General features: G+C 31.5%; 1 protein-coding gene across 2 annotated transcripts in view; it reads right to left on the bottom strand.

Annotated features, from left to right (window-relative positions):
* LOC145268191 (isochorismatase domain-containing protein 1-like) overlaps positions 1-23,792 on the bottom strand; it is a 34,864-nt gene extending 11,072 nt beyond the window's left edge. The window contains exons 1-3 of one of the 2 annotated variants that reach the window (XM_080123428.1): positions 23,455-23,792; positions 14,501-14,548; positions 758-901 (exon numbers count right to left, since the gene is read on the bottom strand). In XM_080123428.1, coding sequence (XP_079979554.1) covers positions 758-901; positions 14,501-14,548; positions 23,455-23,577 — 315 coding nt within the window. In that variant the 5' untranslated portion in view covers positions 23,578-23,792. Of the gene's footprint in view, positions 1-757; positions 902-14,500; positions 14,549-23,156; positions 23,379-23,454 lie in introns of those variants that run through there. The other variant, XM_080123427.1, reaches the window with a different exon arrangement.
* Between the last annotated feature and the right edge of the window lie 645 nt (positions 23,793-24,437).

Genomic DNA, 24,437 nt, shown 5'->3' with positions numbered 1-24,437 from the left:
ACTAATTAAAATAAAAAGGCACAAGGTGGATAACAGATTACCTTACACGCACACACACACACACACAACTTATTGTTAGAAGTACATTTTTGGACAAGAAACTATTATACATTTAATAAAACATGATCAAATAAAATAATACAAATTATAAAGTGAAATCAATATATTTAATATTTGTATCTAATAAAAATGAAAATAAATATCACAAATTCAGAAGCATCCAGTTTCATTACATAACTACTAGAAGCCTTCACATTCATTACATAACGATTAGGGATCGTTTTAGATTGATCTAGCTCTGGGTTCAGCAAGATATTTAAAAAAACAACAACATTGTAATGTGCCCTTGTTTGGTGAGTTGAACTCTATCACTTTTATAGATATGAGGTGGGGTGGAAGAATAGAATTGTTGGGTCTTTTTTATGCCATATTTTAAATCAGTGTGAGATAAAATGAGTGCATTCTTGCATCAAAAACTACTATGCATTTAATAAAGCACAATCAAATAAAAAATTACAAATTAAAAAGTAACATGAATATTATATATTTTGATATAAATGAAAAGCAACAGCCTCAAAATAGAACCGTGATGTACTCCTTGGTCACTAAATGTGTTGTCTATGAGCACGACTTTGAATATTTCTGTACATTGCTTGAAAAATCTTCACCAGTCATTCATTTGCTTTTTATGCAAAGCCCATAAGACAATATCTGACAATTTTAAATTAAACTGCAATTTTTTCTTTTCATTAATTACCTCAATTCCGAATAAAACAACGTGTTTAGCTATCTTTAGTGCATTTTCAACTTCTGGTATAAACATTGTGAATGCTTTCTTTGGAAAAATAGATGCATCTTTTGTATTCAGCTGAGGTATCGTATGACCAAGTCCTTCAGGATACTGAAAAACAAATAGTAAATTTAGTGCATAAGTTAAATTCATTTCACTTTAAATTTTTTATGATGTTAAATAAAACATTAATAAAGAAGATAATGGTACATATAATATACTAGAAGACTCTGAATCCCATATCAACATTGTATTCTTATTTTATAACTTTTATAAATAAAATTGAGTTCGTATTTCATCAAGAATGAGAGAGGGATAGAAGAGGGGGGAACTTTTAAAAAAATTTCAAACTTAAAAACACCAAAGCAAAGGCAATATTTTTTATATCTATATAACATTTATTTACATTCAAATAATATACTATTTACATCATTTTTACTTACTCTAGATTATGCATTATTAAAATAGATTATACATTATTAAAATAGATTATACATTATTAAAATAGATTATACATTATTAAGGGAGGTAACTCGAATAAGTCATCTCCCATTAGGTTTGGAAACAAATAATCAAGATTATTAAATTTATTTAGCATTAGCAGTTCAGCCCGGCTTTGCTCGAGCCCTAGGTACTGTTCATAACTTGCCCTACGTGTGAATACACTTTATGTAAGATTTTAAATGTTTAGACCAAAAATTGTCAAGAGTAATTTAGTAGAGACTGCAGAGGTAAATCTTTTAAAACTTTGACCCCAATTTTGACCCCTTAACATTTATTATTTTGGTCTCAAATCTAAATAAAATGTTTTACCCATGTCCAAGTTACCTACACCTAAAATTTCAAGTGTTTAGACCCAAAATTGGTACAATTTGGTAGAATTTGTAAAGGTCAACTCCTTCAACTTTGACAGCCAAATTTTCACCCCAAAACTGATTAAAATGCTTGCTGCATGTCTGAATACCTGTTATGTATAAATTTCAAATATTTAGACCCAAAATTGGCTGAGTTTTCTTGACACCGCAAAGGTCAAATCTTTTGAACTTTGACCCTTGGCAGCTCAAATTTTCGACCCAAACACTTGAAATTTTATTTTATTTTTTGACCGTTATCATTCTGAACATACCTTCAAAGGAAACCGGAATAAAACATTTGAGTTTAATAAAACAAACAAACAAAAAAAAAAATTGGTTTCACTGAGAAGGATAAAACCTAACCATATTCTAATTGGATGATGAAAACCCTAGTTATATCCTCATTGGATAGAAGAAATCTTGCTTAACAATGAAAACTAAAAAAATATGACGGTTGGCTTAAATATGTAAATAATGTGTGTTTATTCATAAAAACTTATAGAAAGAAATATAGAAATAAAACTCAAATTGATTAGATGAGGAATCTATTATGTAAATTTTAAATAAATGTAGTAGATTATTTTTAAAATTTTAATTATTATTTGTTTGTAAATGAAATTAAATTAGAACAAAAAATCATTTGTATGCTATTGCGCTATTTTTTTAATAGTATTTATGCTATTTTTTTCTTTTTTTATACATTTGTATATTTTAAGATTTTATGTATAATTTATATTATTTATTTATTTTTGGATAAGAGTTTTGACAATGCAGGTACTTATGTAGAGAAATGACAGTACAAGTGTCTTTATTATTAAATCCATGGTATCTTTTGTTTATTAAATTGCTAGGTGAAACTACAGATTAATTAACAAAAAAGAACACCCCCCTCCTTATGTTAAAAATGGATTTCAAAATAATGGTATTATTTCATCATGGTCTTTTCTCTGCAAGAGTACCATTTTTTATTTAATAAACATCACAATTTCTCTCATTCCTTTTTTGTTTTTTTAGAATAATTCTGATTAATTTCCCATTTTCTTATTATAATAGTAACGCGGCCAAAGATTCTGTGTTTCGCATGTCCAGATAGACAAGTGAACTAGAATGCTTAACTTTAATCATAATCAGAAATTGACAGTCTAAATACGTCAAACTCTCCTTCAAATGATGAAGTAAACATGTTTTCCCCATTATTATTACAGACAAAAAAAAAAGCCTGACGCTGACTGATTAACAGAATTTTACAGTTTAAATACTTCAAAATCTTCTAAATTAAATTCTTAGGTGTAAGTACAGCAATGGCTTTCTAAATAACGATTTCAGTGCGGTAACATAGATGCATAAGTACAATCTTTTTAATTTCGAATTATTTACTCAAGAACCAAATTTGCTGGAATATTTTTTTTATTTGTAATGATGGACTTTGATTTTTTTTTACCTATTTCATAGTGATATAAAATAAAAATAAATTAAAACAAAAATCTTTTTCTTATTTCAAATGATTTAATCAAGTAAAAATTCCATATTTTACTTGATTACTAAAGTAAAAGAACAAACAAAAAAAACGATTTTACAACTAACTTTTTTGTCGGGGTTGATCTCTATCACATAAAAGGAACCAAATTTCCTAATCACTGTTATATTCCTATTTACTTGCCTCCCCACGAGGGCAGAGTTAGACACAAGGTCGGTTTTTAATGTGGGGAAAATCCAGCTCTCCAAAAAGGGGCATTCTGAATAGGGGGGGGGGCTCTGTTTAGAAGGATTTCTCCTCCACTGATTGCAGTCAGAAAAGGTGAAGTGTAGTATCGGAACAGATACTACAATGTGATCTTGCCCAATGCCAACAATATATAAACAATAAAAAGTCCTTTTTCAAAAATAAACAATATATACAGAACTTTCTTTTTATTTTAAACAATATAAATATAACTTTTTATTATTTTAGATAAACAAAATAATTTTTTTTTAATTTTTACTTCTAAACTATATAAATAGAACTATTTTCCTAATGACTGATTATTAATCTTGTGTTTATTAAAAATTGAATCACATGTTTTTTTATAAACAATTTAAATTAAAATTTAAATATACATGTATTTTGTATTTTGTTAGAGCCTCGAGTTATTTTTTCAAGCGAAAATATAACAGAAGACAAATCAAGAATGAGGACTGGGTTTTCAGAGTTGTCACACGTGGTTCGAACCTGTTTATATTGTCTAAATTTTTTTTAATTTATGCTAAAGTTTTACTCGGTTTCAATCTTAACATTTTCTTTTAAAATAACGACATTTATAGGTTTTCGGATATGCTGAAAACGAATATCGCATTTAAATGTAGTAATTTTCCAGATATTAAGCAATATAATTTCTTATATGTAAAGAGCTGGCCATAGTTGTACGTGCAAGTGCGCATATTTTTGGTATACATCTATGGCCACCACTTTTAACATAAATTATATTGCTTAATGTCCAGTAAACTACTTATTTGCGGAAACTTAACATGCGATATTCGTTTTCAGCATACCTGAAAACCTTTGAAATCATTATTTTAAAGGAATATGTTAAATGGAAACCAAATAAAAGTTTACCATTAAAAATTATAAAAAGTTCTTTTTATATTGTTTAAAATTAAAAATTAAAAAATTATAAAATGTTCCGTTTATATTATTTAAAAGTAAAAATAATAAAGGTTTATATTATTAAATAGTATAAAAAGCTTTTTTATATTGTTTAACATTTTTAAAAAGTTGTGTATATATTGTTTAAAATAAATAAAAAGTGTTTATTCTAAAAAAAAAAAAAGCTATAAGTTCTACTTATTTAAAACTGTTAACTTCTGAAATCATTGTTTATATATTGTTGGCATAGTAACATAACAGTGATTAGGAAATTGTGTTCCTTTTATGTGATAGAGGGGTCGAGAGTATTTTGCCACCTAATCTCCAGTCTGATAAATAAAAATTAAATTTATTATTTTTTTTATTGGGCAGAAGTTTAGGAAATTGACCCCACCTCTAAATTCCACAATCTACTTCTTTTTTTTTCTTTTAACACATAAATCCCTCTGATTACAAACTTAACTCTTAGATAAAAAAAATAAAAAAAATTTTGAAAAAAATTTTTTTTTTTTTAATGTTATTCTTGGGGATCAGTTTTTAATTTCTAATTAAAAACTGATCCTCAAGGATAAAATTCATAAAATTTTTTTTTTTCTTCTACTAAATTGAACACATATTTTGTGACCATCACCAAGAAAAATATTGCGACTCAATGAGATTAATGTGAAAAAAGAAAAAAAAAGTATAAATTGTGGAATTTAGAGGTGGGGTCAATTTCCTAAATGCCCGCTGTTTATTGTGTGACCTTAATAATGGACTCATAATAAATATTTACTTCCAATGTTTTTTTTTAAGTTTACCTTATTTCAAACTGATATAAATTCCAATGCATTTCAGATGAAAACATCATTACCTATTATAGAGTTATGCTAAAATAAGTAAAATCATAGGATGGTTTTGTGGATTAGAGATCTTTTAAACCTACATATTTCAGGTGAAAATGTAGTTATAGGTAATGTTGAAATTATTACAAAGCAATCAGTACAAATCAGTTTTCTGTAAATCCGGAAAACCAGACCTATTCCTTCCATACACGTGTAATCCAAGATGTTGTTAAATAGTAAGCAACTTGGGACCATCAGAACTTACAAAAAATCGACCTGACTTAATATCGCGTGTGTATCATGCACATCCAGTTGAACTTTTGAAAGACATTAAAGACATACATGTACTTGGAATTCTATTTGCAAATGTTTATGTTATTGAAGTTCAAAGAAGATGGCTACCACACTGCCACATGATCATGATGTTGCGAGATCAGGATAAGATCAGAACAGTTCATCAAATTGTTGCAATTGTCAGCAGAGATATCAGAACCTGACAAATGCAGAGCTTCATGATTTAGTTAAGTCTTTAATGGTACATGGTTCAATCTCAATGTAATTGTTTGATTGTGTGATAAGATGTTTCTTACTGATGTATGTTTTTTAAAATTTTAAACTACCATGGAATTTCTATGGGTTTTGCTAGTTATTATTAATATGCATACATGAAGTGATTACTTGACATTGCCCTGGGGTATTAATGTACATAAGTGCATGCAATACTGAGGTAGATTAAGTAAATAAACTAGCGCCCATACTTACAAAACTGTTTAAACGTTGTCTTAAGGAGAATAGTTTCCCATCTCCCTGGAAAATCTCATCAGTATGCCCTGTATTTAAGAATTCAGGTGATCGCTCATCCCCCTCTCAGTACAGGCCAATAAGTCTCCTGTGCGTCATGAGTAAGTTGCTGGAATCTGTGTTAAATACAGAAGTAATCAACCATCTCAACAAAAATAACCTTCTTAGTGACACTCAATATGGTTTCCGTTCTGCTAGAGCTACAGCAGATATGCTTACAGTTATATCTCATAGGATTAGCAAATCTCTCGACGGTGGCAATTTTTCTAGGGCAATTGCTCTTGACATATCTAAGGCCTTTGATAGGGTATGGCATAAAGGTTTACTTCATAAGATCTCTAGCTATGGTATTGCTGGAAATGTCTTCTCAATTATTAAATCATTTCTTTCTGATAGGTTCATAAGAGTAGTAGTTGAGGGGCAAAAATCAGAAGCTCACAGTATTAATGCTGGTGTCCCTCAGGGATCCATCCTGGGCCCAACTCTTTTCCTGATCTATATTAATGATCTTCCAAATCACATCCTTACATCATTTGTAGACATCTATGCTGACGACACTACCATTTATGGTAGCACATCTAAGACAATAAACGACCAAGTTCTCTCCAATTCTCTCTCCTCTGATCTTGAGCACGTAGTACAATGGGGTAAGGAGTGGCTAGTTACTTTTAATGCATCTAAAACCAAGCTTCTCTCTTTACATCATCAACATTCTGATCCACATCTGGCATCAATTGAAATGAATGGCTCTCGTCTTCAGGAGGCCTCAAGTTTTGACAAACTTCTTGGCTTGACCATTACTCCTGATCTTAAATGGAACACGTACATCAAATCTGTTGCCAAGGCCGCTGGAAAAATGGTGTATCTTTCTATCGATCCAGTAGATATCTCACTGCTGATGCTATTCTCTATCTATATAAGAGCCAGGTACGTCCAAGGATGGAATACTGTTGCCACATCTGGGCAGGAGCTGCTAGAAAGGACTTGGCCTGCCTTGATAGAGTTCAAAATAGACTTCGTAGCCTCGTAGGAGATGTCCTTTTCTCTTCCTTGCAACCTCTATCTCACAGAAGAGATGTTGCGAGTTTGTCTCTGATGTATCGTTATTTTCATGGAAAGTATTCGACTGAGCTTCAATCTATGGTCCCCCCTCGCCAAACTTTCACAAGAAACACTCGTCTAGCTGTAAACACTATCAAAAATTCCCCCCCACTCTTTATCTGTGCCTAAACCTAAACGTAGATTCCATGAACAGAGCTTCTTTCTTAGAACTGCACGCCTGTGGAATTGTCTTCCGTTTTCCTGCTTTCCGGCTGACTACAATATGGTTGTCTTTAAGTCTAACGTAAATAAGTTCCTGATGAGCCGTTCCATATCAACTTTACCAAATTTTCATTACTAATGATTACTATATTGTCCAATTTCTAATGTACACTCTGTAACCCTTATCCTTGAGTGGCCTCTTGGCCTTGATAATGTGGTGATGCCTATGTAAAAAAAAAAAAAAAAAAAAAAAATGGGTGACATCTTTATTAAGTGTGAAGCGCAACCCCCCCCCCCAAAAAAAAACTAAAAAGTACAAAATAAGACGAGAAAAATATCTGCAATTTATGTAATCTATAAGATCAGTTAATTTTTTAACTGTGAATTTAACATAATTTAACATTTTGGTGTATAAATTTAAATGTATAAAATAATTTTTTTGTTTTAGGTAAAGTGAATATCATCATCATTCTATATATAAAGTTGTTGTTGTTTGTATATATAAAGTTGTTGTTTGTTTGTTGTTGTCAACGTTTAAACAGTTTTGTAAGTATGGGCGCTAGTTTATTTACTTAATCTACCTCAGTATTGCATGCACTTATGTACATTAATACCCCAGGGCAATGTCAAGTAATCACTTCATGTATGCATATTAATATTAACTAGCAAAACCCATAGAAATTCCATGGTAGTTTAACATTTTAAAAAACATACATCAGTAAGAAACATCTTATCACACAATCAAACAATTACATTGAGATTGAACCATGTACCATTAAAGACTTAACTAAATCATGAAGCTCTGCATTTGTCAGGTTCTGATATCTCTGCTGACAATTACAACAATTTGATGAACTGTTCTGATCTTATCCTGATCTCGCAACATCATGATCATGTGGCAGTGTGGTAGCCATCTTCTTTGAACTTCAATAACATAAACATTTGCAAATAGAATTCCAAGTACATGTATGTCTTTAATGTCTTTCAAAAGTTCAACTGGATGTGCATGATACACACGCGATATTAAATCAGGTCGATTTTTTGTAAGTTCTGATGGTCCCAAGTTTATTTTGTGAGTAGTTTTTTTGGTCCCAACCTTTATTTTGTGAGTAGTTTTTTTTGTGTTTTTATTTTGTGGTGCAAATATGTATATTTTATTCTGTTGGTGCTGATACACTCCAAAAATAGTGACAGTAAGAATGCTTTTTAAAAAGAAACAAACTTTTGTATTGCCACTGATGTGTAAGAGCTATTGTAATAGGGGTTACCTGATTGGGGAAGTTGAGCAGCAAGATGTTTACTTACATTACATTTACATTTATGCATGTTGAAATGGATGGGAAAACAGTAAGCAGGAAGGGGATGCCAAAGGTAAGTAATTTGAGGAAAGCAAAACAAAAACTTTTATGGCATACAAGAACCTTTACAATGAAGGGATGGGTTAGGGTTGGGGATATTTTCCTTAAGAGAAGGAACTGCAAGTGCAGTAAATTCATTAAAGAATATTTTGTGGAGGTATTTGTAAAACAAGTAGCAACATGGTCTAGTACTTGGCAGTCAATACGGGTTAGGGTTAGGGTCTAGTACAGTATCAATTAGATTAAAAATTATTTTTTGAAAGAAAAAGAGACTAGTGATTGATGCACCAGTTCAGAAGTGGTAACAATACTCTATGCTTTAGTAATTGGTGACTTTTTAAGATATCTAAAATATTTGCAAAGAAAAACCAGAGATTGAAGCACAGTTGAGCACCTCCCATGGAAATAATAATAGAGTAGAGAAAGACTAACAACGTCTCTTCTTTTGAGAAAGGAGCTGTAGGGAAAGAAATAGATCAACCCTACTAGATTGTAAAGTAAGTTTTGTATTTTGTTAAGTCAAGAAAAGGTGTTCTGGATGGTATCCCCTCCATTGTGACAGTAATACTCCATCCTTGAACGTATCTGAAGCTGAGTAGTGGGAGGCATGATTCTCTCAGAAATTGACCATCAATATCGCACCACGATTGTAAGAATTGGCCACTATCTGATTAGCTCCTGAGATCCAAACGTCAAAATGCTACATCATAATCACGTAACAAGATCCAGCAGAACAACTTCCATCACGAAATTGGCCAAACATTTTGGATACAACAGTCTTACAAATGAAACAGAATCAGAAAACAAGTCTGCTACTGAAATAGTCCAAAAGAGTCGCCAAAATACACCAAGAACTTTCATCACAAAAAAATTAAAAGAATGGGCCAACAAACAGCATGCTAAATTTTTTTGGATGAATTCACCCAAGGCTAGATAAAAAAGAGTTTATAAACTGGCTAAAAAGAGGATCCCTCCACTATGATCTGGAAAGGATAATAATGGCTGCCCAAGATCAAGGCTTGATAACCAATGCTTTTAAAAGAAGAGTGGTTTCAGCAACAATGGAAAGTTTTGCAACACAGAAGTAAAGAGTGTGAGTCACCTGACATCCAGTTTTAAAGTTCTGCTGGGGGCAGGGGTGGAGCTACTATATGACATGACATGACACAAGAGAGTGTGTAAATATCTCCACTGGACCACCTAGAAAAAGTTGAATATCAAATGCAGCAGCAAATCTTGGGAACATATACCAGAAAGAACAGTTGGAAATAAGTTGTTCACCATCCATTATGACTATGCAATTTCTACAGCTACATACCTAGAAAATGGAGCTATAAAACTTGACATAGTGATATGGGACAAGTAGACATTGGGTTAGGGTTAGTATAACTAATGATGTTCCTTAACAGATGTTAAACAGAGCTAAGAAGGAAAAGATAATGAAATGCCAATGTCTTATGTAGAACATGAAAAGAAACTGGAATCTTAGGAAGATCTCTATCATTCCAGTAATATTAGGAGCAACTGGACTCATGAAAGAGAATTTTAAAAACTACCTGGTAAATATACCCGGTGAACTAAGTGCAAGAGAGATTCAAACAATTACACTTAAAGGGATGGTTAGAATCTTAAAATAATCTCTTGTTTGTGTATGAGATAGCAGCTGAATATCTAACATCCAGTAGGATGTCCCATCCTCAGCTTTGATAAGAAGTAGAAACGTCAAGTACTTTCCAGAGTGGTAGAATGATTGAACCATTTTCCCAGCAACTTTAGCAACAGTGATGTCTTCTTTAGCAACTTTAGCAACAATGATGTCTTCCATTTTAAATCTGAAGTTAAAATCAATTCTAGGAAAGGAATCTGCATTTTAACTGAAGCAACAAGGATATTTTGGTTTCTTTGTTTCATTTACAATTTCATCAGTGGATGCCATTGAAAAGAAAACCATATACCAAGATCAAACATATTTTTAAAATAAAATATTATGAGATTAAGTCCAATCATCGTTTTTGTTAATATTGTCTAGTCTGCAAATGCACCAATGTTTTTACATTGTACAACAGATTAAGGAACGACAAATGTATAACAACTGTTCCTGGTGATTCTCTGTTCATGTCACACGTCATTTGAGCAACCCACGATTCTAATGTCAAAAACAACCAGAAGCAACTGATTTTAATTTATTTAATTTATAATTAATGCTGGGTTTTTTCACTAATAATCTTTGTAAAATTTTTTTGTATATTTTTTTCAAACCGACAGACTTGCAGAAATTCGCAGAAATTAAATTATTTTTTTATATATGTATTTGGCATTGTCTTTGATTTAGTAGATGTGTACTATAAAAAAAAAAATCACTTATTATTAAAAAGCCAATCAACCAGACATGTGCTATTAAAAAAACAGTAAAACAGATATTGACTATTAAAAAACTAACCATACACTTACTATTCAATAATTAACCAATGAAACACTTACTACTAAAAACCAACAAAGCAAACAATTACTATTAAAAAACAACCAAACACTTAATAAAAAAATCCGAAAAAACACTTACTGTAAAAAACCATCAACCAAACACTTACTATTAAAAACAAACTAACAAAACACTTACTAATAAATAAAAAAATAAAACTAACACTTATTATTGAAAAAAAACAACCAAACACTTACTATTAAAAAAAACAACCAACCAAATACTTAATATTAAAAAAAGCAACCAACCAAATACTTTATATTAAAAAAACAACCAACCAAATACTTAATATTAAAAAAAGCAACCAACCAAACACTTAATATTAAAAAAAAAACTAAACAAACACTTACTATTAAAAAAATAACAGCCCAAAACTTACTATTAAAAACAACCAAACCAACACCAACTATAAAAATATAATTTAAACTTACTATTAAAACACCAATAGACCAAACACTTACTATCAAAAAACCTACGAACCAAACACTTACTATAAAAAAAACAACAAACCAAACACTTTCTATTAAAAAACAACAAAAAAATTACTATTAATAAAAAACAATCAAAACAAACACTTACTATTAAAAATACTAAACACTTGCTATTAACAAAATAACCAACTAAATACTTACTAATAAATAAAAACATAAAAATACTATTAAAAAACAATCAAACAAACACTTCTTATTAAAAATCTAACCAAACAAACACGAACTATAAAAAAAAACAACCAAATACTTACTATTAAAAAACAAACAAACAAACACTTACTATTAAAAATACAACAAAACTAACACTTACTATTAGAAAATAACCAAGCAAACAATAACTATAAAAACCAACAAACCTAAACTTACTATGAAAAAAGAACCTAAGAAACACTATTCAAAAAACAATCAAACATTTCCTATTAAAAAATAACCAAAATAAACACTTACTATTCAAAAACAACAAACCAAACACTTGCTATTAAAAAACAATCAAACAAACACTATTAAAAAACAACCAATCATTTACTATTAAAACAGAATCAAACCAAGCACTTACTATTAAATAGCGATAAAAAACACCAACAAACAAAACCCACACTACAAAAAAAAAACAACCAACATTTACTATTAAAAAAAACAACTAAACACTTACTATTAAAAAACTACCAAACAAACATTTATTATAAAAAGAATAACCAACCAAACACTTACTATAAAGAGCAACCAACTTACTCTTAAAAAATAACCAACCAAACAATTATTATTTAAAAATGTACCAACTAAAAAATTATAATTAAAAAACAACTAAACAAACACTTACTAGTAAAAAAACAACCAACCAAACACTTACTATTAAAAAATCCAACCCAACATTTCTATTATAAAACAATTAATCAAACACTTATAATTATAAAACCCAACAAACAGACTAAACACTATTTAAAAAAACCCAAACACTTACTATTACAAAAACAACCAACCAAACACTTACTATTAAAATGCAACCAAGCAAACATTTACTATTAAAAACACCCATGCAAACACATACTATTAAAAAAATAAAGTAAAAACATACTATTAAAAACAACTAAAGAAACGCTTACTATTAAAAAAACTACCAAACAAACACTTACTATTAAATAGCACACCAAACAAACATTTACTAATAAAAAAACAACTAAATAAACATTTACTATTAAAAAACAAACAAAAACTTACTATTAAAAAACAACCAAACAACCAATCAAACTTAATATTAAAAAACAACCACCCTAACACTTACTATTAAAAACAACCAAACAAACACTTGCTATTAAAAAGAACAATCAAGCAAACACTTGCTATTAATAACTACTAAACAAACATTTACCATCAAAAAACATCCAAACAATTTTAAATTTAAAAATCAAGCAACCAAACACTTACTATTAAAAAATCAACCAACCAAACACTTACTATTAAAAAAACAACAAACTAACTAAACACTTACTATAAAAAATACAAAACAACACATACTATTAAAACCAAAATACTTACTACAAACAAACGAATACTTACCATTAAAAAACAACCAAATAAACACTTACTGTTAAAAAAACAAACAAGTAAACATTAATATTTTTATTTATTATTAAAAAATAGCCAACCAAAGATTTACTATAAAACAACTGACAAAACACTTACTATTAAAAAACAACTAAACAAACACTTACTATTAAAAAAAACAATCAAACAAATACTTACTATTAAAAACCAACCAAACAAACAGTTACTGTTAAAAAAATAACCATACTTATAGTATTAAAAACAAAATGAACACTATCAATAAACTAAATAACACCAATTAAAAAACAACAACCACACACTTATTGTTAAAAAACAAAAACATTTACTTTTTTTAAAAAATTCCCCACATAAACACTTGCAATTAAACACCAAAGAAATAAATACATCCTATTAAAAAGTCAAACAAATAAAAACTTATTACAAAAATAAACTAAAGACTTATTTGCTATTAAAAAGCATACTTACTAATAAGCATAAAAAAATACTTACTATTAAAAACAATCACACAATTACTTTTGAAAAACAATATACAACCTTATTATTAAAAAATAACCAAACACTTTCTTTGAAAAAAGAACCAACAAAACTTATTATCAAAATAATTAACAAACACTTATAAAAACAACTAAGCAATCACTATTAAAAAACAATCAAACACTTAATATAAAAACAAAGAAATATTTATTATTAAAAACTTACCAAACACTTACTATTAAAACAAACACATTATAAAAAACAAGCAAACACATTATAAAAAACAAGCAAACACATTATAAAAACAAACACTTATAAAAAAAATAACCAAAGAAACACTTACTATTAAAAAATCAACACAACAAACACTTATTGTAAAACAAAAAAAAATATGCTATTTAAAAAATAACCAAACAAACAGTATTAAAAATTTTACCAAACAAATACTTTCTATTATAAAACAAAAAAAAACTACACTTACTATGAAAAAACAAAACAAAAAAACATTCAAGACATTAAAAAGTAAACAAATATTTTTTCTAATAAAAATGTAAGAGAACATCTTTTTCTTTTTTTGTTTGACTAACATTCATTAAAACATTCAAAATCTGAAAACAAAAACTTGTTTATTTTTTTTTACAAAGATTTTTAGTGAAAAAAAAAAAAAAAAAAACAGTAGCAGGCATTGATTGGTAGTGCCTAAATATCACATGAATAACAAGTCCGTCATCGTACAATTTTTGTGCCCTTATTAGTCATACATAACAGTGGTGTTTTTACTTGTAACTTTAGAATTATTTAATAAGAATTAAATGTTAATATTGCATCAAAAGCTGGAAACAAGAAAACATCCGGATTCATCTTTCATGCAGAAAGGTGTGGTCGTCTTGTAATTAAAATTAAAGCTGATTAAAATTTGCTATATTTTCATAGAATATGGCAATGTGCATTGCAAAAATATATAAAATGTCTTTTACCTGTTCGGTGACAATCAGTGGTATGTTAAGAATTTTGCTTCCTTCAATCTGTAATAAAAACAAATTATTTAATTCTAGGAGCATCTATCTAGCATTGCTGGGTGGATACATATTGCTCATGGGTTAGGGTTTAAAGAGTAATTCAAGATACATTAAATCCAATTTTATCTGAAGATACATTGAATTTCTACAACTTAGCACTGCTATTACATCTTTCCAGAATGAGGATTAGGGGTTGAATATTTAGAGACACAAACGTTGTATTGTTGTTAAGCATATCAAACTGTTTCCTTGAGGTACAAATCATCAGTTACCACATTTCCTCATTTTTAAAATACTTATGCAGCAAATCCTCTGCATACACAATATTTGTTAAAATATCACAGACGGTTACGTTTTCAACCCATTTCCCTGACCAGCAAGAGCAACACGCATCACTTTTAGATCTCTTTCTGACCACAGTTCCTGATAATTGTGTTATGAACGCCCACAGCCCACTTGGGAATGCTGATCACGTAGTGATAATAGTTAAAATCACCCTAAACTCTAGAGCCAAAATGGAAAAGCCATTGCTCAAAACAAAATATTATAAAAAGGCCGACTGGCAAGCCATCAGAGATCTCATTAGAGACGCCCCATGGCGAAATATCTTTTCACTTCCTGCTGAACAGTGCTCAAACGAAACCACTGAATGGTTCAAAACAGCAATTGAAGCACATGTTCCCACACGGAAATTTTATAGTAAGCCCCACTCTCCTCAATGGTTTACTTCCACATGTGCAGCTTCCATCGCACAAAGGCAGCACGTGTACCACAGATTTAACCAACATAAATCCAGTTCAAACAGACAGAAGTATATAGAAGCCAGAAGTAACTATAGGAAAGAAATAGTGACAGCTAAGAGAGAATTTACTGAAACCACCCAAAAACGCATCGAAGCTCAGAAATTAGTAACCTGTGATTTCTGGAAAATCTACAACAGTGTAGTAAATAATGGGCAATCAACAATTCCCCCACTAACTAACAATCATGAGGTTGTTTGCTTAGCAACCGAGAAGACTAACATGCGTGCCAGACGGTTTGCTTCAAACTCAACACTGGACCCTGCAAACCACCCTCTCCCAGACTTTCCTTTGTGGACAGACGCCACACTTGACGATCTGAAAATCACCCCTTTTCAGGTGCATGCCATTATAAAAAATCTTGACACTGCAAAAGCATGTGGACCTGATCTCATCCCAGATGTGCTATTAAAAAAGTGCTCCGCCGAAATAGCTCCAATCCTCTCCAAACTTTACAACAAATGCCTTATTGAATCTTGCTTTCCTGCCTGCTGGAAAACTGCTTCTGTGGTACCAGTTTTCAAGAATTCTGGCAAAAGAACTGACCCAGCAAATTACTGCCCCATTAGCCTTCTCCCACTTTTTGCCAAAATATTTGAGTCCATAATTAACCAAGCTCTAATCTATCATCTTACAGATGCTAAACTTCTTACCAACCAACAATATGAATTTAGGCAAGCCCGTTCCATAGCAGACATTCTAATTGTAATCTCTGAGTGTATATAGCATTCACTTGACAAAGCTCTAGATATATCTAAAGCTTTTGACAGGGTATGGCATGAAGGTTTTCTCAGGAAAATCAGATCATACGGCATCACTGGAAGAATACATAACATAATTAAATCTTTCTTAAATAAGGGAAAAATCCAGGTTGTCCTAGATGGCTGTACATCTAAACAATATGATATAAATGTGGGAGTGCCTCAGGGGTCTATCCTTGGACCTCTATTATTACTAATATTCATAAATGACCTCCCTGACAAAATTGTCTGTGAGATGGGTATATATGCTGATGACACCACGCTCTATAACAGACACGACAGGAAAACAAATGAACACATATCTAAAGAAATGGCAGAAACACTAGAGAATGACCTCCAATCTGTAGTGGAATAGGGACAAAAATGGATGGTCACATTCAATGCTGCCAAGACTAAAGTTGTTTCCTTCAATAATTACAAGAAACCTTCTCTGCCACCAATAGCAATGGCCAAAGACTCTTTATCTGAAAGCACATCTTTTAAACTCCTCGGCCTAACGTTCACAGGAAACATGAGTTGGAACAATTACATTGAGAGCATTGCAAGGACCACACCGAAAAAGGTAGGTTCTCTCTACCGTGCTAGAAAGCTACTGACCCCTGAAAGGCCACCATTCACACATGTATGGAGTATTGTTGTCATATTTGGACCGGTGCATTTGCTACTAGTCTCTCACTCCTAGACAAGGTTCAAAAGAGAGTCGCCAACCTAATAGGTCCTGAACTATCATCCAAGCTTCAGCCTCTGTCCCATCAACGCAATGTAGCTGCCCTCTGCCTGTTCTACAAGTACTTTAACGGTGTATGTTCCGACGAGCTGCAAGCACTTGTACCCCTTCTATGTAAATACCCCCGACAAACCCGACAAGCAGTACAATCCCACCCCTTCACAGTAGAGATCCCTAGATGTAAGAGAGCCTTCTACTCCAGTAGTTTCTTCCTGAACCGCTAGACTTTGGAACTCCCTGCCAGGTTCCTGCTTCCCCAACTGTACTGACATACAGAAGTTCAAGTGTAACATGAACCGACATCTTGCTGTGTAACTCCCGACATAGTACACATGTAGCTTATGCCCTTAATAGTAGCCCCCTACATCAAAGTGGCAATGTGCCTTGTGTGGGGTGAAAATGTAATTAAAAAAAAAATTTAAAGGGATTGATGATAAATAAAATTATATGAAAATTTAAAACATGAGTTTTGAAATAGATCTGTTCAAATGAAAATCCAGTAATTATGTGAAAAAACAAAAAAGATACTTAAAATTTTAAGCAAAGTTAAATATTAAAAAAAAAACTTTGAAAGAATACAAAAATGGAAAAATAGCAAATGAAAATTTAAATTGAAACATAAAATCAATCATAAATGAAATAGCAATTGTTTGATTTAGATTTATTATACAGCACATCAATCAGCTATGGGTTATTTAATGCCGAATAATGCTGTCAAGTATAATTCTAGAGGATAATTATTTAGATGCCTAGAATATATTGGTCTGAGAAAACACTACCTCTAGAATACATTGCTTGTAGAAGGAAATCTCACAGTTAAAGTGGGAATATCACTCTTAGAAGGAAATTTTACTGAGAGAGTAAATACTAAATTACTATCAGAAAACACCACTCCAAGAAAAACATTACTCCTTGGCATTGGTAATCTTTGTTTCAAACATGATTGACCCTCAGCCACAATATCTGCTAATATCGGCTTGGAGAGAAAAATAAAAAATGAGATTTTGATTTTTTGAAGAATAAGATCAAATAATACAGTTGAGGAGGAACTTATAAATAATAGAGTATGACATGACCAGCCGATTTATTGAATTAGGCCTTTCTGACCTTCCATCTAAAACCAAGCTTCTCTCTTTACATCATCAACATTCTGATCCACATCTGACATCAATTGAAATGAATGGCTCTCGTCTTCAGGAGGCCTCAAGTTTTGACAAACTTCTTGGCTTGACCATTACTCCTGATCTTAAATGGAACACGTACATCAAATCTGTTGCCAAGGCCGCTGGAAAAATGGTGGGATCTATCGATCCAGTAGATATCTCACTGCTGATGCTATTCTCTATCTATATAAGAGCCAGGTACGTCCAAGGATGGAGTACTGTTGCCACATCTGGGCAGGAGCTGCTAGAAAGGACTTGGCCTGCCTTGATAGAGTTCAAAATAGACTTCGTAGCCTCGTAGGAGATGTCCTTTTCTCTTCCTTGCAACCTTTATCTCACAGAAGAGATGTTGCGAGTTTGTCTCTGATGTATCGTTATTTTCATGGAAAGTGTTCGAATGAGCTTCAATCTATGGTCCCCCCTCGCCAAACTTTCACAAGAAACACTCGTCTAGCTGTAAACACTATCAATAATTCCCCCCACTCTTTATCTGTGCCTAAACCTAAACGTAGATTCCATGAACAAAGCTTCTTTCTTAGAACTGCACGCCTGTGGAATTGTCTTCCGTTTTCCTGCTTTCCGGCTGACTACAATATGGTTGTGTTCAAGTCTAACGTAAATAAGTTCTTGATGAGCCGTTCCATATAAGTTATCAACTTTACCAAATTTTCATTACTAATGATTACTATAATGTCCAATTTCTACTGTACACTCTTTAACCCTTATCCTTGAGTGGCCTCTTGGCCTTGATAATGTGGTGATGCCTATGTAAAAAAAAAAAAAAAAAAAATCTAGCCAAAATAAGGGCTGGTGGATAAAAGCTTACTCAGTAGGATTCCTCCTATGACATCATGGGCCACTACTCATGACCAAAAGGTAATCCCATTTTTAAGGGAGAAGTTATCTCTCTGAATGGGGCTGAAGTCAGCAAATTTGTGGCCCTGTTGTCAAGGCCAGAAAAGGCAATTGTAAAAAATATTATAAGAATTTTTTTAAAGGAACACACTCAACTGAAAACCAAGTGTTTATACTAAAACAGACCTACGAATGTTGTTAAGAAGCTATTAATATCAAGTAAATGGTGAATAGATTGGCTTTACTTTATATATTAGATAAGCTTTCTTGTAAGTTGTATTCAACATTACATTCCTAACAGATAAACTGTGTGTTCAATTTTATATAGGCATTTTTTGCTTTAAAAAAGTGTGACTGTTTCAATTTCGCTAAAAGAAAAAAAGCAATCACAACAAAAACATAATTTTTGTTTTATTTTCCTTTTTTTGTCAGATTATTTAAATTATTGAAACTATTAATCTTATTAATTTTTTCCGAGTTTAGGATTATTTTATGCAAATGTAAAGATGGTCAGCAGTGATATCATCCAGAATATTCTTAGTAGAAAAAGATGAGAAATACAATATGTATTATTTGGATTTTTCCAACTTATCAAAATCCTTATTTTAAGCATTCACAAAGTAGAGTTTGCATCGCTTTTTGCTGTTTTCAGCAATTATCTGTATCGCTAAAAGGAAAAGTATAGACGAGACTGTACACCACATTGCAATTTCTACTGTGAGTCTCATTCAATTTGTAGCATAGACATTTGTGATAAATCACATATTGAACCCATCAAAATATGTTGCAATTATCTTGCGTACTCCCTCTGGGATGTGGTACATCTGAAGGGATAATTGAATCATTTGATGAAGCACAAGCCCATTAACCAAATCAAGCCATATGACATCCAAGTCAGTCTTGTTACTTTTCCCTCTTTGGATAGTCTCCCATATCATACTCCCATGCTCCAGATAGTCTACTATCCAACAAACACCATCTTTTTGCACGTAAATGTCAATATATCCATTCGAGAGTAGGTATTTAGTTAATCGTGAAGTCATTACTGCAAAAGATATTTTTACATCTACATTAAGAAGTGAGATTGGCCCAAATTAGTTTATAGTTTCAGAGTTCTGTTTCTTGTTACTTTCATCCATTTCTTACTGACACAATTGTTTTTTCATGCAAACCTAAAGTTCATACATAGCAATTTAAGCACTTTAAGGCATTGTTTGTAAAGTAAGAGTATTCTATTAGGGCCTGGTGCAGATTTATTTCTGACTTTCTGGATACATTTTACCTGTTTGTACATTATTATGTTCATATTGAACACGTTTCATGAGGAATTTCTACTATTTTGTACCAGTAGGATGTATCGTGGTCAGAGTATGCATGTCTTAAGTGGGTTTCTACAATGCCTTGCTCCATTTTTAGTATTCCTGATTTTGGTGGGTCAAAAAAATTTCTGACATATTTATATGGTCCTTGAATGAACCTTCTTCATCTCCATCATTTTTTCCAAACATTTCCCTAGCTAAGAGTGTTGTGTTCATCTTTGAGATCTTTCCAGATCTTTAATAAACCATCATCATCTCATCAGGATTTGAAACGTGGTTCTGTCGTTCCTTATTTCTTAGGTCTTCTATCTCTCTCTGTTATTTTTTTTTTTTTTGACTGGTGGTTTAGTCTATTTCCCTTTCTCACCCTACAATGCGATACAAATTCAGTATATAACATGACTACATTCTAATAACAGTTGATCATATTTCTTTTCTATAGTTTTTATGTAGTTCATTGCGTATTGTATGGTCCAGCATGCACCATTCTTCCAAATTACGTGTTGGTAAAAATTTGATTCTGGGGAGTTTCAACTCACCTACTGGACCAATCATTTGGATATTCTAAACACTGTGTGATGTGTCCTCGCTTATGTTTCCAACATTTTATCTGTGATATCTGAGTGTTTCTTATGAGTTACTGGATAAGAAGAACATCTTATTTTGCTTTGGTGAATCTTCATTTCTTTTGGGGCGTTAAATTTCAATCCACAGATGCATGGGAATTCCATATATATTGTTCTTTACTCATTATCTGTTGGTTTGTTGGAGTCATTTTTTGATCATTTCTTTTTGATCCATCTTCCTCTCTTTTGATGGATCTTGAGGGCCTGTATTTTTGTCTGTAACGTATATTATATAACCTCTGAATTGCTGGCCCAAGGTGGTAATTTGGTCTTCCCCAACATTCCCGATCTTTCCAGTTATTGCTGGTCTACTCCTAATCACCATTCAGTCTATTCCTGAAAGTCAATAGATGAGCCCATGTCTTCACAGAATAATGTGCTACAGAATCAGTGGCAGAAACTTACTATGAAGTAAGCAATCAAGGGATGATATTGTGTTTTAAAGAAATAGCTTACTTTGTAGATTTGCATACAATCATGTTTATTGTCTGTTTTCACTTGTGAAATATTTAATTCCAGCTTCCAAATGATATCAAATCATTAGGAGAGAATACGCACTATTTCAGGTTCTTCAACAGCTTTTTTGTGTATCGCCCTCCTCTATCACTGACGTCAGGCCTCATTATGTGCATTGCATTTAAATTAACTATTCTATATAATCAACACTACATGTTTAACGATTTAGTGTCTCTCATATGTTACTTAATGGTTGAATGTTTTACATATTTGTTATGTTAAGACATGTTCTTATCAAAAAGAAATTAAAAAAACAGTATCATAGCATGAATTTCTTTATGCAAACGCTATTGACTACATAAAACAAAATACTTGTAGAACCTTACATCTTTACACGATTGGTAGCATTTATTGGGTGTTTCTACCAACATTTTTTTTTTTAATTTTCGATTTTTGAGCAATTATTCAGGCTCCAAATTGGTTCGGACACTACCATTTTTTTTTTGTCCTAACTCAACAGACTTTACGCAATTGCTTTCAAGTATATAAATACTTTAAAATATGTTAAAATTCTAAAAACTTATCAAGGTATGTAGAAGAGTAATTTAGCTTGCCTTTGGTAAAATTTATTTGTTGTGTATTTATTTTCTTTTACCCCTTTTTTGTTTTGGTGGCTATTGTTACAATTATCTGAAGAATCACTGAAATTTCTCCATGGTCCTTAACATCACTTTAAGTTTACTAATAATGTTTAAAGGCACTTTTAGTGGGATACATAAAACGCTGTTGTTTATAATGAAACAGGAGTTATCTCCCTTGCTCACTTCTACTCTTTGGACGGCAACCTCATATTCTAATACTTAGTAATACTAATAGCAGCAGTGAGCAGCACTCAGTTATTAAAAAAGTCTTTATTGAATAAACGTGTGTGTCAGCTGCCTTTGTTTATCATTCGATTGTTAGCCTGTGTTCATGTCTCAAGTGAAATATATATGTATGAATACAAAATGGTGTCAGAAGAAACTACGGTAGCTCATTAAATTAAATTAAAAAAAAATAATAATAATAATCATGAAATTCTTAGCACATCCGAGGGAAATAAATTTTAATACGGAGAAATTAGCCCATAAGTGAGAAAAGCATAGGAAAATCAGTGCACGTTATTTCTTCTAGCAACAAAGTCTGACAAAAAACAAAAAACAGAAAAAGTTAAAACTTCAAACTGTATTTGCGAAAACGGTAGGAATATTTATTCTACATTCACCTTTTGAAAACGAAGAGCAGAAATATGGACTGAAAACAGTGATTGAGAAATTCGACATATGTTGCCAACCATGAAAAAACTTGACCTTCCTAACCATTCAATTCCTTACTTGCAGACAGAAAGAAAATCAGTGACTGAATTATGACAGAAAGCAAAACAATGTGAATTTGGACAATTCACGGATAGACTAATTAAACTCTGATACGTGGTATTAAAGATAACTTGCTGAGAGAGAGAATGCTTCGAGAAGAATCACTAGATATAGACAAAAAATCAATTCAAATAGGCCTTTGTACAGAAGAAACAAAAAGAACACATGAAAATCATGACTAGGCAGGAAACAGAAAATTTCTATGATTATGTGAAGAAAAAGCAACATCAAAAGTAGGCAGAAATCCTGCCAAAAGTCAAAGTTCCCCTTAGACGTAATTTTTTTACGCTGTAAATGATGTATTGATTTCGTTTCAGTTTATTTCGGTTTGGTAGTTCAGGTTTTACATAAACACGAGTCACCTAACCGTAACCGATAAGAGGCCCTCGTCGTACACAGACTTTCAATTTAACCGTTCTAGGAAATCAAACCTTTGCCTTATCACCTTTTGAGAAGGGTTAGTTTATTGCTAATCGCTTGAGACGACCTTACCGAGGAATACGAGGCTGCCCAGGTTTTTTTTTTTTTTTTTTTTGGCGGGCCAAATTGTGCTTTTCCTCTAGAGCGCTGGCTCTTCAACTCCCACTTTCCAACCCTTGTGTCATATTTTCCTGCCGTTAAAGGGAGATAAATGTGTACATAAAACGCTAATACAAGTAAAACATTTGTTTTAAGTTTACCTATATACAAAAAGTGCATAATAAAAAGGGGAACTTTGTAGTAACAACAAAACGAATAAAAACTTTTGTTTTGTTGTATAAACTGCAAATTCTCCCTCCCAAAAACATACCATTCTTTCAGTAACAGTAATAATATCTTCAAAATAACACATTGCTGGTACAAGTTTCACTTGCATATCACACATAAGAAATACAGTATCAGCCGCATCGATATCCCCATACGAAGTCGCCATTTTCTTTTTTGTCAATCAAAAGAAAACAACAACAAAAGCTGCATTCGATATAAATTTTGGGCGCTTAGTGGGACGAAATTTCAGAAATCGTAATACTGAATTTTACATGAAAACAATGGCATTTATGTATTCCTCGTATTTTTAAGAACCAAAATTACGAAAATCGATAAGGTAAAAATTATTAAAGAAAATAAGAAAAAGAATTTAATGAAAACAATCGTAAAACACAAGAGAGTTTAAAAGGGATGTAATTTTCCGTTTCGAATTGAACAAGATGGTGGCAATTTTTCACCTAACACGATTAAAGTTGTTTATATATATATATATATATATATATATATATATATATATATATATATATATATATATATATATATATATATATAATTCAGTAATATTCATGTAATTTCGACAGCATAATTTGGAAGCTACCATTGTAATTTATTAGAATTGAAAAAAAATCAGTTGAAACCATTGTTTTGTATCTGAAAACTATATTTATCGACTACAAAATATCGTCCCAATTCTGTAGAGGCGTCAAATTTTGTGTTGACTCCTATTTCAGTCACGTAAATTATTTAAAGTGAAATAGCTGTTGGCGAATTTTTGTTAGTAATAGCACAAGTAAAAATGAGATTTTACTTTTTTGTGTGATTGAAAGTCCTGAAAAAATATTTTAGAATTTAAAGTGGCTGATTAGTTTCGCATATAAATTTGGCATAAGATAATCCCTCATTTTTGGACCATTTGAACATTTTAAGGGGCAGTTAACTATTGTTTAAATCTTATAACACTGTCTGACTGACACCCTCCAAAAACCACACGAAATCTACATAAAAAGTAAAATGCACAACATTTAC

The sequence above is a fragment of the Euprymna scolopes genome, chromosome 43 (assembly GCF_053919585.1).
Source record: "Euprymna scolopes isolate OS-2025 chromosome 43, ASM5391958v1, whole genome shotgun sequence".
NCBI classification, from domain to species: domain Eukaryota; kingdom Metazoa; phylum Mollusca; class Cephalopoda; order Sepiida; family Sepiolidae; genus Euprymna; species Euprymna scolopes.
This window is presented reverse-complemented; position numbering and strand designations above follow the sequence as displayed.